This window comes from Ustilago hordei (assembly GCF_900519145.1).
Source record: "Ustilago hordei strain Uho2 genome assembly, contig: UHO2_contig_03, whole genome shotgun sequence".
Lineage (NCBI taxonomy): Eukaryota > Fungi > Basidiomycota > Ustilaginomycetes > Ustilaginales > Ustilaginaceae > Ustilago > Ustilago hordei.
In genome coordinates this window covers 873,376-892,571 of record NW_024545288.1, presented here as the reverse complement: position 1 = coordinate 892,571, position 19,196 = coordinate 873,376, and the positions used below count along the sequence as shown (strand labels likewise).

The 19,196-nt window shown below is 52.1% G+C and overlaps 7 protein-coding genes across 7 annotated transcripts; 4 read left to right on the top strand and 3 right to left on the bottom strand.

Moving 5' to 3' along the window:
• Positions 1 to 436: 436 nt before the first annotated feature.
• On the top strand, positions 437 to 2,116 carry UHO2_01895 (uncharacterized protein; the record flags this gene model as incomplete). Its single annotated transcript, XM_041559332.1, has 1 exon — positions 437 to 2,116. The coding sequence occupies one exon, from the start codon at positions 437 to 439 to the stop codon at positions 2,114 to 2,116; it is 1,680 nt and encodes a 559-aa protein (XP_041415266.1).
• Positions 2,117 to 6,204: 4,088 nt separating this feature from the next.
• UHO2_01894 (uncharacterized protein) lies at positions 6,205 to 7,416 on the top strand (the record flags this gene model as incomplete). The annotated part of the gene is made up of 1 exon (XM_041559331.1): positions 6,205 to 7,416. One exon carries the CDS (start codon positions 6,205 to 6,207, stop codon positions 7,414 to 7,416), a length of 1,212 nt encoding a protein of 403 aa, XP_041415265.1.
• Positions 7,417 to 8,094: 678 nt separating this feature from the next.
• Positions 8,095 to 12,651, bottom strand: UHO2_01893 (putative SNF2 - component of SWI/SNF global transcription activator complex; the record flags this gene model as incomplete). The annotated part of the gene is made up of 1 exon (XM_041559330.1): positions 8,095 to 12,651. The coding sequence occupies one exon, from the start codon at positions 12,649 to 12,651 to the stop codon at positions 8,095 to 8,097; it is 4,557 nt and encodes a 1,518-aa protein (XP_041415264.1).
• Positions 12,652 to 13,772: 1,121 nt separating this feature from the next.
• On the top strand, positions 13,773 to 14,853 carry UHO2_01892 (uncharacterized protein; the record flags this gene model as incomplete). Its single annotated transcript, XM_041559329.1, has 3 exons — positions 13,773 to 13,939; positions 14,201 to 14,277; positions 14,603 to 14,853. The coding sequence occupies 3 exons, from the start codon at positions 13,773 to 13,775 to the stop codon at positions 14,851 to 14,853; spliced, it is 495 nt and encodes a 164-aa protein (XP_041415263.1).
• Positions 14,854 to 15,027: 174 nt separating this feature from the next.
• UHO2_01891 (uncharacterized protein) lies at positions 15,028 to 15,629 on the bottom strand (the record flags this gene model as incomplete). Its single annotated transcript, XM_041559328.1, has 2 exons — positions 15,028 to 15,285; positions 15,372 to 15,629. 2 exons carry the CDS (start codon positions 15,627 to 15,629, stop codon positions 15,028 to 15,030), a joined length of 516 nt encoding a protein of 171 aa, XP_041415262.1.
• Positions 15,630 to 16,631: 1,002 nt separating this feature from the next.
• Positions 16,632 to 17,921, top strand: UHO2_01890 (uncharacterized protein; the record flags this gene model as incomplete). The annotated part of the gene is made up of 1 exon (XM_041559327.1): positions 16,632 to 17,921. The coding sequence occupies one exon, from the start codon at positions 16,632 to 16,634 to the stop codon at positions 17,919 to 17,921; it is 1,290 nt and encodes a 429-aa protein (XP_041415261.1).
• A 273-nt stretch (positions 17,922 to 18,194) lies between these two features.
• UHO2_01889 (uncharacterized protein) lies at positions 18,195 to 18,902 on the bottom strand (the record flags this gene model as incomplete). Its single annotated transcript, XM_041559326.1, has 1 exon — positions 18,195 to 18,902. One exon carries the CDS (start codon positions 18,900 to 18,902, stop codon positions 18,195 to 18,197), a length of 708 nt encoding a protein of 235 aa, XP_041415260.1.
• Positions 18,903 to 19,196: the final 294 nt, after the last annotated feature.

Genomic DNA, 19,196 nt, shown 5'->3' with positions numbered 1-19,196 from the left:
CCAATTTCTTGACAGATCGGTTCCATCAGATCCCTGATTACGTTTATGTCAGCATATATCATCCTATTGGATCGCTTCCTTCGGCATCTTCTGCTATGATTTTCCCCCGGGATGCAAAGGCGCGTAGTGTTGCACAAGTGACCAAAAATTCCGCCCTTGCGAGGGGATCTGCAATTGCCATAACCGCACGGCACGTTTTGCTCTCGAATATCAATTTTGCCGGTTCTACAGCGAGAGTCGTTTTTTGGCGTTGATGCGAAAATAGCGAAAGGGTTCAAACGCCGTCGCCAAACACAGACAGACGCTTACTCTTCTCCGCTTTTGTCAGATGACAGATGGATGGGAGGTGGATTGCACGCGGATCGACCCCTGTTGTTCTCCTCGTTACTACCATCACCATCGATATCATCGTATCCACTATACAGCTTTGGGGGAGATGGAGGATGATACATCAGAGCAACAGGGCATGGTTGAGGGGGTAGCTGCTATCTCCGGCTCAACAAGCTCGACAGCGATCCCGGCGTATCCCACCACCGATATTGCTCAGCCATCCGCGAGTACGCCCATCCCCAACCAGCCTTCGACCGGCGCATCTGAAAGCTCAACTCGATCGCGGGTCTCACTCTCTTACGCCGACCAACCAAGACGGGATCGAAGCGAAAACGTTTCCTCTTCAGCCACAAACCCCGTTGATGCTGCTGTACGATCTGCTCACCGACGCTCACAGTCGGGTGCACGGCGTGGCCTCAACCAACGCAGAGCCAGCATGGAAGCCAGCACCGCACCTCAAACCTCAGGCGCATTCCGTCGATCTATCTCCCTCATCCGCCCCTCCGAATCCGGTCCTGTCGATCCGATGCAAGAACCACGCCGATCAATAGCCAAACGACCCGACGAGCTACACTTATCCGACCGCGATCCGCACAAACCCTCATATCAAGGGAAGTGGTGGAAACATAAACGAAGAGCAATCCCTTTTGCCGCTCCGTACGAGCGGTCTGGTGTCGTCATTGACCAACCTGCCACCTTGAGGGATTGGATGGTTCCGGGTCCGTTAACGTTTGGATATGGTCAATGGTGGTATTTGGTCTTCGCACAGGGTGTTATTGCGATGCTCATTTCAGGGGCGATCAACTTTGGTGTTGCGGTAGCATTGTACAGGACTCAACCTACTATTGATGTTTGGACGTTTAACAGGCAGACAGTGGCAGGGGACATGGGGGTGACGGTGATTATTCAACAGATTGTTTCTTTTATCATTACTTCTTCGCTGGTACATCATGATTTGTACGCGGGTCCGATTGGACCATTAAGGCGTCCCTGGCCTCCCCTTTTGCACTTGCCTTCTACTCCTGGACCGGAGGGACGCTGGCTGGGTGTTCGCATGCCAGAGGATGTACAGCGGGAAGAGAAGAATTGCAGAATGGGTAGAGCGGAAGGAAAGTCCAAGCTGAACGGTTGGTGGTGGTGGTTCGTCCGAGCAGTACTGACTGGGTCGGAGAGGAATGATTTGCTTGCAGCCGGTATTTCATGGCGACAACGGCTAGAGCGATTGGTGTGGACGGCTGCACAAGGGTTCTTCCTCTGCTGTCTTACTTTTTGGTGGTACTGGCCCTTAGCGATTGCGATCGTTGCGCCGATCTACGGAGGCCGCGAACTGGCAGGGACCTGGATTCCGATGATCATCAAGTTGCTTTTCGGCGGCATTCTTTCGCTGCTGACGAATCCGATCATGGCACTGATGGCTATGGGAGCCGAATCATCGGTTAGGAGATGCTATCCCGAGTTGGAAATTTGGCAGCCGTTTGGAGGTAGTGAAGATTTCGCGCAGTGGAAGGTGGAACATGGTGTAGTGGATGCCGCGGAGATGGGTGAGGCTAGTGCAGTGGAAGGGTCGGTGACGACGCTGGAACAGCAGGTTACGGTGCTGCATAGCCATTCGGCTGGGTCTTCAGATGATCAGGAGATGGTGCAAGCTGGAGACTCCGGGTTTGCGGCTGCGCAGAATGAGAAGGTGAGTTCAGGTTACCAGCTCAGCCACTTGCTGGAGAGGAGGATCACTGAAGAGCCCAGTGCGGCAATATCGCGTGATGCGAATCATGAGAAGGAAGGCTGAGACGTAGCCAAAGACTTGGATGGAAGGGTGTGGAATGGATTATCGTAATGACTTGGTATGCTATCTAGATGTTGCCTCTAATCGCAATTGGGCGTTTGTTTCCTTCTCGCATGTCATATTTCAGCCGTGAGAAGAGTGATACAGTGAAGAGGCCCGTAATTGTGTGGTAGCAGGTCAAAGGACATGAGTATCTGCCGTGCTCGGGCTGGAACAGGCGGTTGAGTTGGTGTAGTCACAATGACGTGGATGCGGATGGGCCGTTATCTGGGGGGTTCGATGGTCGTAGGAAAGCATAAGAACATCGACTCACCGGCTACGAGGAGCATCTTGAGGTGAACGCAGACAAGATACTGAAGCAGAATAACTTGTCCGAACAGAATGCCGAGCTTTCCTTCAGGCTGAGAGTTTGTTTGTATAATTGGATCGCGTCCCTTCGGCAAGATCGTTTCAACCGAATGCGGATGGGCCATCTTTCATCCCAACTCGAGTCTCGCGCAGTCATTCAAGAACTCAGCTAACGCTATCGGCGGAGATTCGGCGCAGGTACAAAGTGGTCTTGGAGGATGCAAGACGTGATTCGGATGGGAAGAAAGATATTCGCTTAGCGAGGTTGAGTAAAGAGGTCTGATTGAAGCGAGCAAGCAGCGGCGGTCTTGCAACTTGTATTCCTTTGTAACTGGTCGATGATCGCTCCCATCTCGTCCGTGTCCTTGAAAAGTTTGTTGACCGGTTCCATTTCTGCTCACTGTGTCCATAGACAAAGGTATCTGGGCTGGAGAGAGGACAGAGAGCGAGCCATTCGAATGTAAATGTGAAGTCCAGCTTGCCTCGGTGAACCAAGTTCCGAGTGATGACGACAAGATACCTGCTGGTTTTCCAACGGGGAGTCGAATCAGAGGAGTCGACAACATGGCTTCAGATGTAACAAGAATCAGACGGTTCACAAAGGCAGAGTCCACCATCTGAAATTGCAGTTGTTGGGACCAAAAGAATGAATAAACCGAAACTCTATACTCGCTTCATGAAACAGGCAAGCTCGGCACCAATGTAGAAGAGTCACGAGTGTGATGCGTCCATACGAGCCTGTATACTGGTCTGTGCCCACACTCTCACTGAGACAGAGGGTTACACAAGGCAGAAAGGGGACGAATATGATTCCAAGTGGAGACAGAGTGAGAGACAGGTCCGAGTGAATGCGGAACGCATGGCTCGAGCACTCGCCCAAAAGGTAATAGTGTGAGAGATATAAGCGATGAGTTGAGCAGCAACGAAAAGCCACGAGAGACAAAGAAGCGAAACACGACAGGACTCTCGCATGGATGCAAGGGCGCTGGAAGAATGCAAGCTCAAAAGCAAGGTCTTCTACCTTAAATTTAAAGCGCCTCTCTGATCTGCTTCTCACTCAAATGCCGTCATGGAAGAAAGAATAATTTACCTCAAGCAGCAGCAGCAAAAGGCGAAGAAGAAAATAGAGAAGAGAAAAAAGAAATAGAAAAAAATTGAATTTACAGCGCGTTGCACGGCATTTGGCCGTTGTCTTGTTGACATGAAGCTAAAAAAAAATTAAAGCTCGTTTTCTGGCCTGGGCCCATGCTGTCACACTCCCAACCCCCAAATCACACAGTCTGCCCAAAATACACAGCCTGCCCATCCGCAACTCCCTCACCACTCGATTTGTTCCCCCTTCGAGCCGGCCGCCTTTTCTGGATCTGACCTTCTGCGGCCAAAAGAGAAGAAAAAGTGTCCGCGCTCTCCGGGCGGATCTGGCTCGTTTAGCGCATAGAAGCTTCTGGCTCCCCCTCAACCTCGGTCTTCTTCCTTCTCTTTCTTCCTGCTGCCGTTTGACGACAGAGTACAGAAAAGCCATTCTCTCCAAAATCTTGGTGTGACGTATGCAAGCCTCTCAGTAACTGAGCTCTCCGTTTCCGCTTCCCCTCCTGATTTTTCCACTCCGTCCTTCCTTCCATGCAGCTCCTCATCATCGTCGACCAGGGAGAGCATGAGTGAACAGGTAATCACAGAGGCACATGAGCAGCTGCATCTCTTCCTCCTCGCCTGTGAGCTTTCGACAGCGGCGTGCGAACCGATGTCTCTCGCCAGTTTGGACTATCCACTCCTCTCTCCCTCCCTCTCTTAGTCCAGCTGATTCGCTGGCTCCTCCTTCATTCCTGCGGTGTAGAACGAGTGTGATGAGATATAGTGGTACAACGTGCATGCAGGCCTGAGCGTTTCACAAGCTGACTGATTCCACTATGATTGCCGAAGACATTCGCGAAAAACGTACCCTCCTTTCGCCTCTCCTCTTGTGCTGGTTGTCGAAGCCATTGTTTCCTTTGGTTCGCAAGAAGTTCTTTCTCCGATCCAGGACGCCCAACGAGAGCGATGCTTCAGGACCCATTGGTTTGCGTGCCAAAGGTTATTCTTCGCCTTCTCTCTCTTCAACGCCATACCTGTGTGATATTTGATTTTGAGGCTTAGGCGGAGGAGGTGAAGAAGCCGAAACGACGGGCCTAGTTGTCGTTGGCTAATCGAACGACGTCCTTCTCAAAGTCACCAGACGTGGCATCCTTGCGGTACTCCCGAAACACGGGCTCAGGCAGAAAAGTCTGTGCGGCGGTGAGCTTCTGGTACCGATGGTTGCTTCGAAGCGTTGCATGGGCCGAGCGGAGAGCAGAAGAAGATCAAGAACAAAATGGTACTGGTTGGTGGCTTCTTTATCTTGCAGCCGAACTTGGCACTCGTGCACAGCAAATCAAACGGTCTCGGAACGAGGATACATGTATAACCACCCTTCACCAGCGCCTTGTACTGTTCTTTCGGTCCTTCGTGTTTGACGGGGTTCATGTACATTTGCAGAAGATTGCAGCTCGTCTGTCTCTGGTCAATCATTCTTCTCGTTGTCTTTGCTTTGAGCATGATCCTACTGTACACTCATCTTGACTTCGGATGCGAAAGTTGTTTTCATCCTTTGCTGTGTCAAGTAAGATCCGCTGTTCTTCTGCCTAGACTTCCATGCATGTGTTTGCCGAATTGCAGTTCCGAATGGTCGTGCGTTTCCCCCTCCCCTGACTCTAATACATACTTTCTGACTACGGTCTGTCTCTTGTTCGCTCCGCGATGTGAATACTACCTTCCGTTCACTCTTCCATGTATCGGCTTGACCAGACTTGTAGCCACTCACCGCCCTCTTACAGAGGGAACGTCTCGCCCTCTTTCCTACCCGGAGGAGGGACTGAACGTCCATCGCAACCCCCTTTCGTTGTTGCACTGATTCGACGTTAGGTGTGGGAGCATCGGTGAATACTCCCATATACTTCTAAAGCCTTGCTCTTGTTGTTCTCACTGCGACCGATCATCGACTCTTTTCATCTCGCTGCAGCACGCTCAGTATCAACAAACTCCAATAGAACATGCCTACTCCTGTATAGCATCGACGACAACTTTGACCATCATCCTCGCCGTCGTCGCCGTCATCATCATCATCGTCGACTTGAGTAGCATGCAAAGTTGTATGTTCGACTTTCCGCCCTGTCCCGTCCCATAATTTTGAAGCATAGTAAGTCAATAGCCCCTCTCTTCGATTCTGTGAGTCGTTAGAAATAGCACTGGCATCGACCAAAGCCTCCAATCGAAGCTCCTCGTCCATCACCATCCGTTGTTGAGCTTCTATCGACCCCTAAGAGCTGGGAGGTGGCCGGCGAGCAAACAGGTAACAAGTGTTTGTATCAATCTACATCTCGCTACAACCTGTATCGACAGTGTTCCGTCGCTTGCATCTTGCCTTCCACTCGTCATCATCCGTCCACACCTCATTTGTCATCAGCAACATCAGCAGCTGACCCGCATCACCAGCCATTGCTCTGTTGTATCTCCTTCTTTATTGAATTGCCCCTCCCCCTTCTCCTTCCTTTGCTCCCCCATCTCCCTCGCATTGCTCCTTGTATTCTTGCGACGCGATACGTAGAGTCATTCCTGCCATCATCGTCAACAGTCCTCTCGTCATCATCAATCTCCCAACTATGACGATGCCTCACATGTCAGTCTTACCGGGGCCAAGCTCAACCCAGTCTCGACGTGTCGACAAGTCTATGCCTCCCATCCGACCTCTCGTCCACGTCGCTAATCTACCAGCGACGACGACTGAGCGCGATTTGTGCGAGATGTTTGGTTCATTGGGTCAAATCCAATCTGCCAAAGTGGTCACTAGTCGTCCTGTTGGAGGTCTAGTGTATGGCTTTGTCGAGTATGTCGATGCAGCATCTGCCGAGCGAGCTATCCGTACAATGGATGGATGGTTATGGTTTGGCACTCCGATCAAAGTCACTTGGGCTAAACATAGTATGCATCCTGACGCAGCAACATCGCCAGCAGCAATGGGAGAAGTAGATCCCGCAGAACGAGGAGGTCAAGTTGCGATGCATAGCAATGCTGGTCACTCTCATCTCTTTGTTGGGGATCTTTCTCCCGAAGTGGATGATGCTTCGTTGCATGCACTCTTTTCGAGAGTCCCCTCTTTGGCGGATGTGAGGGTAATGTATGATGCGGAAACAGGGAAGTCGAGAGGGTTTGGGTTTATCAACTTTCGTAGCAGAAACGATGCGGAGACCTGTATAACTACTATGCAAGGACAGTGGTTAGGTGGCCGACAGATTCGTGTTAACTGGGCTAATCAGAAGAACCAGAACCAGCCACCACTCACGGCGATTACAACAATCTCAGGTGATTATCCAACAGCGTATCCTTCCCAATCACAACAACGACCCGCCCCATTCTCAACCAAACTAGTCTTATCCTCCTACACATCCACCCCTTCCAACTCTATCACCGACCGTCCTCGTTTCCCCGGCCTCCCTCGACGTCACACCGCCGGCTTCGATTCCTCCACCCAACCCACCAACCCTTCTTTGACCCACAAAACCTATTCCCAAGTCCTATCCTCCGCTCCTTCACCCGACCTCACCAGCGTCTACGTCGGCAATCTATCCCCTCTCACCTCCCGTCAAGACCTCTTGAGGATGTTCGCCCCTTTCAATCACGGACAGCCGCTCGAAGCCCGAATCCCGTCCGGGAGAGGATACGGTTTCATCAAATTAACCAGTCACGAACAGGCCGCGAGTGCAATCTGTACACTTTCCATCCAAGGCGTCTTCATGCACAGTAGATGGCTACGGTTCGGTTGGCAAAAAGATAGAGAGCCCGGTGTCAGGGGTGATATGCGTACGCAAAGGTCTGAATCGGATCCTGCCCCTGGGTTTCGGTCTCGGTCTAGTCCTTCAAATTCGGATTTCATTCCGTTCTAGACGGCAAGAGAAGCAACAAAATGGACTTCAAATACTTTCGACGGTGACCATATGGGCTTCAGGCGTGATAACGGGACAAAGTGTGAGACTGTGCATGGTATGAGTGTGACGATGGTAGAAATGAGATGAAGGAGCGATGATCGTGACGACTAGTTGCCAAGCTTTGTCGCGCATTTTTTGTCAAATCTAACAGATAGAGAAATTCTGCCCACCATCCCGCACTGCTGCACTCGCTTGGTACGGAAGCTTTCCCCGCCACCGTACCTGTGTCTTGGCCTGGCTGGCGTCGACATCGTCGACATCAACGTCGTTGTCCTACCTCTGCATCGCCACCACATTTCTTCGACGTCTCGACAACACCGCCCACTCCCCATCCCTGAAGGGACCCATTCCCCGCTCGCAGCTCCATCCTGCACACACTCTCTCTCACGTATCACAAGACATCAGAATGAATAGAAAGACTCGCAATTCACTGAATCGACGAGCTCCCGTCGCTCCTCCTCCTTGTCGGTGGAGGAAGCAACGGAGAGCGTATGGTACATTATGAGATGATCAAAGCTGTTAGAAATTTGTCAGGAAAGACCCCCCTTTGTGTGTTTAGATACCGAATGTTTTGACCGTGAGTCGCCCGTAGAGTCCGAGGTCAGACGTGACGAACGGGGTAAGCGAAACCCCACTTCACTCCTCATTATCCGAATCCTCCTTCTTGCCACCCTTCTTAGGTTTCCTCTTCCCTAACTTAATCTTAATGCCTCTCGGTGCAGGAGCAACGGGTTTCTCCTCCTCCTCTTCCTCCTCCTCCTCCTCCTCCACCTCCTCCTCATCCTCATCTTCCTCATCCTCCCCTCCATCCCCACCACCACCGATACTCGTATCCACACCTTCCCCGTTACCCCCTACTGGCATTTCACCCTCATTCTCGGACCCAGGCAACCCACTAAACCGACACAACATACCATAGGTCGTATCAAACGCCTTCTGCAGCTCCACTGCATCGTTATAAACCCAACTACCCTCCTGGTTGTACGTCTTTGCGTTCCTAACCATAAGATGAAATTCATCGCGACACGTGTCGACGCGTCTAAACGTCCTATTATCGATCCTGCGCTTAATTTGTCGCATCGCAATGGGCTTTTCAATAATCACGTGATAGTCCGGATAGTCGCTCTTCTTGGGTACGTCCAGGAAGAGTAGGCAGCGTTTACGACCTGTTTCAGGTTCCAAGCATGTTTCGACAGCACGGTAGCACTGGTTGAGCGCGTACTTGATTCGATCGCGGACATCGTCCTCTCCTCCAGTCTTGCGTCGTTTGGGTTGAACGATGCGTGCGGCAGATGGACTTTCCTCGTAGTCGGGTGAGCCGTCCATGGAGGCGTTTCCGAATCGCTTACGCTTCCGGGCAGAAGGACCAGGCGAAGGGTCGGGTGTCTCGCTGGCACCACCTAGACCACGACCTCGACCACCCTTCTTCCTCCTACCGCCTTCTGCTTCAGGTGTGCCTTCAGTAGAGTCCATTGACTGCAGCATAGTCTTGGCTCTGCGCTTCTCGATCCTCTCCCTTTTGCGCTCAACAATATCGTTAAGGTCGACATCATCGTCCTCGAGAGCTCGCAAAAACTGATCTTCCGTAAGACCATCATCGTAGTGAACGACGTTCCTCTTTCGCGTCGCAGGCTCCTCTTCAACAACCTCCGCTAGGACATTGTCGGCGTCAAAGTCTTGCTGATAGACAGCCGGCAGCTCATTCTCCTGCATAAGACGCTCAGGAAGCTTGCCTTTGTAACCCAACGACTTCCAGAACTCGGCATCGGCCTGTTGCCGCTCCTTATCGATCTGCTGGAAGATTGGAACCTCGTGTTCACCACGCGCAAGCAGCTGGTTGAGCTCGTCATCGTTAAAGTCGCCATCATCTTCATCCTCGTCATCGTTGTCGGCTTCCAACATGGCACGCAGCAACAGCTCTCGCTCGTCAGCAGTGGCCTGGTTATCGAATTTACCGGCTTGGATGACCTTGCCTTCAATCTCGAGCTTGTCTTGCGCTCGCGCCAAGATCGTTTCTTCCACCGACTTTTCCGTAACAAGACGCAAGATACGAACCTCCATCTTCTGACCGATACGATGGGCACGATCCTGAGCCTGCAAATCTTGATGAGGATTCCAATCGGAATCGTAGATGATGACAGTATCGGCGGACTGCAAGTTAAGACCAAGACCACCGGCACGCGTCGACAGGATGAAGACAAAGTAGTCCGATCCAGGTGCATTGAAGAGTTTGAGCAGCTCCGAACGGTCGTCGGGCTTGGTACCACCATCAAGACGCAGGTACTTGAAGCCACGGTATCGCAGGAAGTCCTCCATAATGTCCATAATGGCAGTCATCTGGAAGAAGATGAGCACACGATGCTTTGTCGCAAAAAGCTTAGGAAGCAGCCTGTCGAGCAGCTCAAACTTTCCTGATACTCGGTACAGATCCGGTCCGGTCTCCTTGGTCGGGTTGATAGCTACCTCGACCTGTTCGAAAACGTAAGGATGGTTGCAGATCTTTCGCAGCTGCATGATGGCGTTCTGCAGACCACGAATCCCCTGCGGCTTGCCCTTCTTCGTACCATGATCCTCTCCGGACAAAATCATCTTGTGCTTCTTCATCTGCTGGTAAAGCTTGGACTGGAGCGAACTCATCTTGCACTTGATTACCTTCTCCACCTTGTCTGGAAGCTCCGAAGCCACATCCTTCTTGAGACGACGCAGCAAGAAAGGTCGCAACACCTTGTGAAGACGCTTGATGACCAGCAACGCCTCTTCTTCGTTGAGCATCATTCCACCTTCGTTACCGGTGTTACTGAAAGGAGCATTGAACCACTCGTCGAAACTCTTGACCGAGTTGAAGATTCTTGGCAAGACGAAGTTGAGCAAGGCCCACAACTCTGGAAGGTTGTTCTGCAAAGGGGTACCGGTGAGCAAGAGTCGATATCGACTTGTGTAGAACTGTGTCAAGGTGATGGTGAGCTTGGACTGGGTGTTCTTCATACGATGACCTTCGTCAATGATCATGTGCACCCATTTGATCTTTCCGAGCAGATGCTTGTCCTTGATAATGTACTCGTAAGTGGTGAGCAGCACCTGGAAGTTCATAGAGCGGAGACGACCCGTAAGCTGCTTACGCACGTTGGGCGTACCCTTATAGATGAGCGTCGACACAGTAGGCGCCCACTTGTTGAACTCGTTGACCCAGTTGGTGAGCGTCGACAAGGGCACAATGACCAAGAATGGTCCATTCTGCTTCTTGAACTCCATCAAGTAGGTGATGAGCGAGATGGTCTGAATTGTCTTTCCGAGACCCATCTCGTCGGCCAGGATACCATTGAGCCTGTTGTTGTACAACGAGATCATCCACTGCAGACCCTTCATCTGGTAATCCTTCAGTGTACCTCCCGAGAGAATTGTTGGCTGCTGAGTGATACGCTCAGTGATGCGATGTGCCACCGAGTAGTAGTCGACCTTGCCACGGTCCTCGCTCGGGTCGTCCTGACGTGTGGCACCGAACATGGTCTCGTCGACAGCGACACCAACCTCCTGGTTCGATGTGTCCTCGACGACTCGCTCAGCAGCGATGGCTTCGGCGTGGACGTCGTCGTTCTGCTGTGCCTGGACTGCTTGTGCCAAACTGTCGAGATAGGCGTCGGTCTGTCGCAAAAGATGGGTGATACGCGTATCCTTGGCAGTGTCGATGAGCTTGAGGTAAGCCTCTTCGTCGTCGGCCTTGAGCGCATTGAGACGCTCCTTGGCGATCCTCTCAACGCGCTTCTGCTCCTCCCTCTCTGTGTCGGCATGGAACTTGAGCATGGCACGGCCGAATCTGCGTGCCTGATCGTTGGCCTTGGTATGCGCAGCCACGAGGTCTCGACCGTGGTTGCAGATGGTGCTGAGGTAGTCGATGTGCTTCTGCCTGGCACGCTTCTCTCGCTCGACACGCTGCTTGCGCTCGAGCTGTTCGGTCATGCGTGCATCTCGCAACGTCTGCTTCTTGACACGTCGGAAAGCAACACGATCAAGACCAAGCGTGGTGGCGAGGTTGAGACTCTGCACGACCTGCTCGCGAAGCTGCTTCTGCTTCTCGAGGAGGTGCAGCGACTTGAGCTCGATGAGTGCCTTCAGCTTAGCATTGTCACCTTGGAGACCGCTGCCGTGAAGCTGAGATGTGAGGTCGTGTGCATTCTCCTTGTCTTTGAGGCCTGCCATCGTAGGGTTCTGCGACATGTCGGCAGGGAACGACTCGAGTTCTCGGATGCGTTGACGAATACGAGCCTGAACGAATCGGTCACGTTCCTCTAGCAAGAGCTTAGGCTCGAGACCGGCGGGCATGAGACTTGGTATCAAGAGGCGTTGCTGCTTTGTGACTGTGTAGTCATCGTCTTCGAGCAAAGGCTTGGAGATGTACGAGAAGGGATGGACGTAGGCATTGTAAGGGTAGATAGAGCTGCTTGGGTCGTTTTTTGGACTTGGCGGTCTTGGGATCTCGGCAATAGTCTCTGATGAGGTTGTGGTGGCGGTGGCACCTTCCTTTGACGTGCCTGCTTTTGTTGCCTCCTCCGATGCACTCTTCTCTGCAGACGAGACAGCAGCAGCGGCAATTAGTGTCGCTGTCCTGAGTGGCTCGCCCTTTTTCGAGTCCTGAGTCTCAGCTTCGCGGTCTGCAGCGAGGATGGCCTCTTGCAAATGCGACGGCAATGGCTGGTTGTGTGAGATGAGCTTGAACGCGATGATCTGGGTCTTAAGAGCATTGAGCTGATCAGGAGTGAAGTTTGCCGGACTCAAGGAGCGAGTGATGTCCTCTTCGGTCTTGACGGGCACGCCGTTGGTAGATGGCGCGCCGTTTGCGGCAGCAGGTGTCGAAGTATTGGCGGGCTGTGACGGTGATGGTGCCGAGGGTGCTGATGCAGTGGACCAAGATCGAGAAGCGGGCTGCTGTGCTGCTCTTGCCTGCATTGCGACGGCCTGTTGCTGACGCATAGCCTGATATTGCTGAAACATCTTGAGGGTGTTGACGAGGGTAGCGTATTCCTGGCTGGTAGACTCGTCGACACCGCTGGCCTTGAGCTGTTGCATGCGAGCAATCATGCTGTGGAGCCTTTCCTTGGTCATGCCGGTCAACATCTGTTGCGCTTGAACGCTGAGCGCAGGTGGCTGACCATCTGCTGGCGCGCCATTGCTGGCACCGTTGACGGTGGCCGACATTGTGATGAATGGATGTGGCGACAGACGGCGGCTAGACAAAGTCGACTGGGGTCCGCTGCTTTTGGCGAATGTCGCGTTGTTCTAGATGGCCTCGATTGTATGCGTGATCAAGCTTGACGTCAATGCAAGACAAAGTGTCCAAGGTGGTGCGCCGGAGTGAGTGACCACGACAGATAGCAACCTGTGAAGACAGATCGGTTCAGGGGACAAGGGAGCGTGATGGATGGCGTGCAGAAGGCCACGTCGACGAAGAAGTCGAATGCTACGGGTCCTGGGATGGTGTCGACCTGATAGACGCGACAAAAAGGGCGCGCGCGCCGACGAGCGGTGCCGAGAAGGTGGATGGGAAGGGAACGGAGGCGCAACGATAGCGACCACCGGTGTTGGATGACGTCTGCGGATATACGCGACGGTGTTGAGGGCGACGGGACGACGGTGTCAAAAAAAAAACAATCAAACCGAACCAACAGGAAGGAATATTGAATCGGTCTTTGATCAGGGTTGAGGTTGAGATTGAGGGAAGGTGGATGCGGATGCGGATTGACGGTTGGCCGTTGGCCGTTTGGCCGTTGCAGACTGTGTGAGTGAATGGCGGACGCTCGGTTGGGTGGGGTCGCGAAGCGATACGACGATATTCAGGCCACTGCCTTCTCCAAGAGCTGAGAGAGGTAGAAAAAGGGCGACGAGTGTGAAGAAATGAGGCTGAATTCGCCCTTTTCTCACGCTCAGCTCAACTGCTTTGAATTGCCTTGAATCACGACACGTCTCTGCCCTTCTGCCTGACCAACGGCGCGCTGAGTCGCTGCTCATCTGGATCGAGTGTCGGCTACACTGCTCAGGTGCTGCCTCGAAATCGAGTCGCCCGTTCAAGTTGCAAACAAATTTCCGTCTGGCAGTTCTAGCCAAATCGGGGCTTATTTCGTGCGATAAAAAAAAAAAAAAAAAAAAAAAAAAAAAAAAGGTCAAGGCTTCTTCTCCACACTCAAAAATTTTAAGGCGCCAAAACAGAAGAAAAAAAGTGTCAAATGCTTTCCATGCTCCACCTTAGCCTTGCTTCTCACCACCCCTACATCTCCCTCTTCCTCCTTCTTATCCGCTCCGCTGCGTTCGACACTGGCACCATGTCGAACCCAAACCTCGCAGAGGTCATGGGCGACGGCCCTGCCTCAATATCCGACAAGCTCACCTTGCTGCCAGGCTACGAACCCGACTTCTCCGCCGTCACCTTCTGCCTCAAAGAGGAGGACCACACTCTCGGCAACTCGCTTCGATACATTATCATGAAAGAGTAAGTCTTTCCCATCGCACTTGCTACAACGTCATCAACTTCTGGAGATGGTCCCGAGATGATATTGTAAACTATTGTGCTTTACACGAATTGGCCAAGTCGCATTGGTTCATAGTAGTGGTGGGGGAAATACAATAATGGAATTCTTCGTTGCTGAGGCATCTCTGGTTGGCAAGACAGTAGCAAACGTATCTATCTACCTCACTGCTTCAGCGGCAGTCATGCTGACACGCTACCTCTTTTGTCTTGTCGTTCGTTCAGCCCTCGAGTCGAGTTCTGCGGTTACAGCAACCCTCATCCTTCCGAGAACAAGATCCACCTTCGCATTCAGATGTATGGTAAGTTGATACCCTCAAACACAGCATCGGCAACGACGACAGACAGATGCACCATCGCAACAGAACAGACTTGCATCCTCGCTGGCGGAGATGAGAAAAAGGGATCGTATGTGCCCTTCAACCTGCCAGGTTGTTTGGAGCTTGACGAAAGTTATTTTTTTTTTTTAGATTCTTGTACAATCGTTCCTACTGAGCCTTTAGAAGCGCAAGTCTGTTTGCCATGGTCACTGTCGTCAAGTTGCGGATGTCTCTTCCTCTATGATACTCTCGCAGCGCAGCATCCTGACCGCTCTTCGCTTCTCTTCTGCTTTTCGCTGGACAACAGACAAGGCCTCGGCATTGGAGGCGCTCCGTGACGCCATCGAGAACTTAGACCAGCTCTTTGCCGCTATCGGTGAAGCATACGACCGAAGCCTCAGCGCAGGCAACTACGAAACACACGTCGAACCTAAACTGGATCACGACCGTTTGGCGCAGATGGCCGAAGAGGGTAAGAAGCGTCGTGCTGAGGAGCAAGCAAAGGAAGCAGAGGCACGCAGAGACGCCGCTCAGGCTGCTGCTGGTCGTCCCATGTGATCCCTGCTCTTCGCTTTGTCGTCGCACATACTCTCTCCTTCTCTTGCATTCTAATCACCTGTATTTGTACCTATACTTTTGCATCTTTTGGACGTCACAGCTGTTCAGTGTACTATTATCACAGCCACACCTATGATTGCGGAGAAGTTTGTGTGCTTATTGTGATCAGACGCTTCATACACCTGTCTCGAACTCGATATCGCGCATTGCTTCGCCGACCTTGGGTTGTGCTCTTGCTTTGAACTCGCCTTCGGAAGCCTTGTCGGCTTCACCATATGTTTCCATGTCGCCTTCTTGCATCCGAGATATACCATGTTCTGAAGTGATCATGTTGTTTTGGTCCGGATCGAGCTCGTCCACTCCGACGGATTCTTGTAGGTTTTGCTGACGAAGTTGATCGTCTTGTTTTGCTTGTTGCTCCGTTTTCATTTCCTGTGTTTGGCGCAAGTGGATCAAAGATGTTTCAAGTCAGTAACATTGCTGAACTTCACGCGCGCAAAAGGTACATCCACGCTCACCTCGTACGACATGTTGACCAGTTGCCCAGGCGCTAGCTTTCCCTCTGCTAGATCGCTCGCAAGTTGTGGATTGTCCTTCTTGAGTGTCAAGCCGATGTTTCGGATGTCGCCGCGGTAGTCGTTCGAGGTGGACTGTCGGTGCTTTTCGAACAGTGCTTGCTCGAGCTGTGTTGCTGCCGAGCTGGCATTTTGACCGCCTGTTGCGGCTGCGATTGCGTCGCTGAGGAAGCTGGCGCTTTTTGAGCGTATATCTGACATGGCTCGATCTTCTTGTTGGTAGTTTGGCTAGAACAAGCAAGGAAGGAGTGGAAAAAGGGAAGCACCGGATCAACGTCAAGGAGAAAGCTGACTGAGGACACCGTGCATGTGTGTGGAGGTTTTCGCTAATCTCGAAATGTCAGATAGTTTTTCTCTAACATCTTTCAATCCCGCCCGAATTTTTCGAATTTTTCGAACCATTTTTTCTACGTAATTCTGAGCGTTTGGCCAACACTAAAGGCAGCAACTCAAACCTACCTATGCAGGCACTACAGCTTCTTGACACGCGGAGAAGGACATCCGAAAACCGCCAACATGACTGTTAAGCTGCTCACGACACTTTGATAGTCAGTCCATGAGCAAAGAAACAGCGTGAGAAAAGTGCAGAAGAGCATCGAGGGATCGGAAAAAGAGGTTGCTTCGATTCGCTGGTCCATCAAGTTCGAGGGACAAATCTGCGGTTCAGCTGCCCGATCTGCGAAATCGCATCAAACGCTCGGGCTCTAACACAGCACGGCAATCCTGACTCTGGCAACTCTGGAAGATGGCTGCCAAAATCGAAGCTGCGTGTGTGCGAATTGTTGGACAAAGTGCGGCGGCTGCTCTGCGCCTTCACGAGGTTCGCTTCCAAGATGGTGTGAATAGCTTCGAACCACACGGCCTGAGACTGCACCGCTTTCCGGGGTCCACATCGAGAACCACATGAGCATTCTGTTCCTTCTTGACCATCTCAATTCTCCTGCGCAGCGCACCTCTTCAGCTTTCTGTATCCTTCTCCGTTCGAACACAAGACCCACAATTAGACGGTGCACTCGTCCACTCACACGCAAGGCCAGCGCACTGGCCTCGAGCAGGCTCGTAAGCGTCTTACTTTCATCGGCCCGGTCGTCGCGGACAGCTTTTACTTCTACCGGAGGCCTTCAAAGACCGTTCTTCACGCCATCTACTCTCAGCAAGTCGACATAGCACACCTCTGCTCAACACCCTACACATACACCGAAGATGGTACCGAAACCATCCGGAGGGCTCCTCTCCGGAGCTCGTAAGTCCGGCATCTCCCTCGCCTTGAATGGCGCCTCAGGCCAACCAGGCGGTGTTTCTCTCCACGACCGTCTCTCTGCAAGATCAAGAGTCACAAATCTCGGCATCCTTCTACTTCTTGGCTTTGCCGGCTTTTCCGCGCTCCTCAATCTCCGATACATGCTCTTCTCTCGCGCCAGGGACTCTCCACCACTAGGTCTCTCCTCTTGGCAATCCTTCCACGGTTATACCCCCGACCAGCTCAGTGCCTCTGTACCACCACCTCGCAACGGTACCGACCATCTCAACCACCTCGTGATCGTCACAGGCCACGCCATCTGGGCTGGTTGCGACGTCAACGGCAAGGACAACGACGCAAATTGGATCCTCGAAGACTATCAGAAAGGTGGAAGCGTAAAGTCTTTCTATAAGCACATCGAAAAGGGTGTCCAGGTTACAAATGAAGATCCTAGTGCGCTTCTGGTTTTCTCGGGTGGTCAGACTAGACCTAATTCGCTTCAGACGGAGGCTGAGTCGTATTTCTCTCTTGCTATTGCTGCTAATCTCGAATTGCCGATGATTGCGGGAAGTCTCAGCAACTCAACATCTTCCTCATCTTCCTCATCGTCCTCGATAGGAGGTCTCGCACATGCCAACGCAGCTGTAGCCACCCGTCACGGACTGCAAGATGCCCGAATGACAACCGAAAACTTCGCACTGGACAGCTTCGAAAACCTCCTCTTCTCCATTGCCCGTTTCCGCGAATACACTGGCCACTATCCCGGACGGATCACTGTTGTCGGTTACGGTTTCAAAAAGGCCCGCTTCGAAGAACTCCACGCAAAAGCAGTCCGATGGAACACGCAAGGATTTCTCAAAAACGGCGAACGAACCTTCCAGTACGTCGGCATCGACGATGAGCTATCCGATGCCGAAGCGAGTGTCCAGTACAGGGGGGAGAAAGTGAAAGCGTATGTGCTGTACGATAAGGATATGTACGGTTGTCATGGTAGATTGAAGGAGAAGAGGATTGAAAGGAATCCGACGAGAAGGTTTCATCCATATATGAGTTCGGCTCCGGAAATTGCGGATCTGCTGAATTGGTGTCCTGCCCCGAATTCGGGATTGCAAGGGCTGTATCCGGAAAACTTGCCTTGGGATGCAAGGGTGATTGGGACCGGGTGGGGGAGGGGGGCACTGGCGGTGAAGAAGAATAACAAGGGGAGGATTATTCCTGATACTAGGTGGTTGCAGATTGGGAGGGAGCACTAAATAGCAATGGACTTTGTTGCTGTTCGTTCGGGAGCATAGCTGGTCTCTTTTTGAGACAAACAGGTATCAGACTCTCAATCTCACTCTACTACACTCATCATCGCAAATTATAGCTTCGTACGGTTCTCTTATTTGGTCATTCTCGCAACTCTAATTCATTCACACATCGGATCGACTGTCGTGCATATTACAGCGTATCGTGTCTACCATTTGCATTTCACGTATGCTGGGTGACTAGAACAGATTCAAAACCATGCTGATGCTGGTTGCATTCTACTTGATAACAAGCACCGGCGCACTTGAATGACTAACCAAATAACTACTGACAGTCCCCGACGTAGTCAAACCTTTCTTCCAGTTCCTCTCTCTCTTACCCACCAATACCAAATCGACGTGGTGATAGTTTGCTACCCTTACCAAACTTGCTCTTGCGTCACCGTGCAATACGTGAATTGTTACATTAAACCCTTTCTGCTTGAGTTGCTGTTTGTAGGGCTCCAACTTCTCGACCGCCTGTGCTCGAATCTGCTTCAACAGCTCGTTGTGTTTCTCTGTATCGATAGTTAGCGGGCCCGCAACCCAGGGCGTCGAAATGATATTTGCCGGCAAAACAGTGCACAAAAAGACGTGGCTGTCGGTATTGAGGACTTTATTCTCGAGGAGGTACTTGTAGGCTTTGTCGCCAGCCTCGGTTCCATCGAGTGCGATAAGGATCTTAGCGGATTCGGAAGAGAGTTTTGCACCCGGAACACCGACAATTTGTTGTTCGCGGGCTTCGGCGGGGATAGAAGACTTTTCGAGCGGGTTGGAGGATTCGAGGATGGGCGTCTGGGCGATTTGGGTGATTTGACCTCCGGGAGTGGTGCTGCCGTCGGTGGAGGAAGGGTGGTGGTTCTTCTTGGATAGTCCGGGCAGGGAGAAGAGGCTACGACGGGGTGAGGAGGGGACTGAGGAGGGTGGGGAATTGGCTGGAGATGTCATCTTTGCGTTTGCGTTCAGGTGATGTCGGTGTGATAGAGTCTGATGCTAAGGGAAAAGGAATAGGAAGACCAAGGAGCAAGGTAAGTGTTTATATAGAATGGAGAAGATCTACAGGGTCAGATGTGCGAGCGAAAGATCGAGAACCAATCAAAGTTTACGAGGGACGATGGCGTCACTGCACGACCAGCCAGCCAGCCAGCCAGCCAGCCAGCCAGCCAGCCAGCCAGCCAGCCAGCAAGCCAGCAAGCCAGCAAGCAAGCAAGCAAAGAGACCGACACGAAAGATTGGTGAATT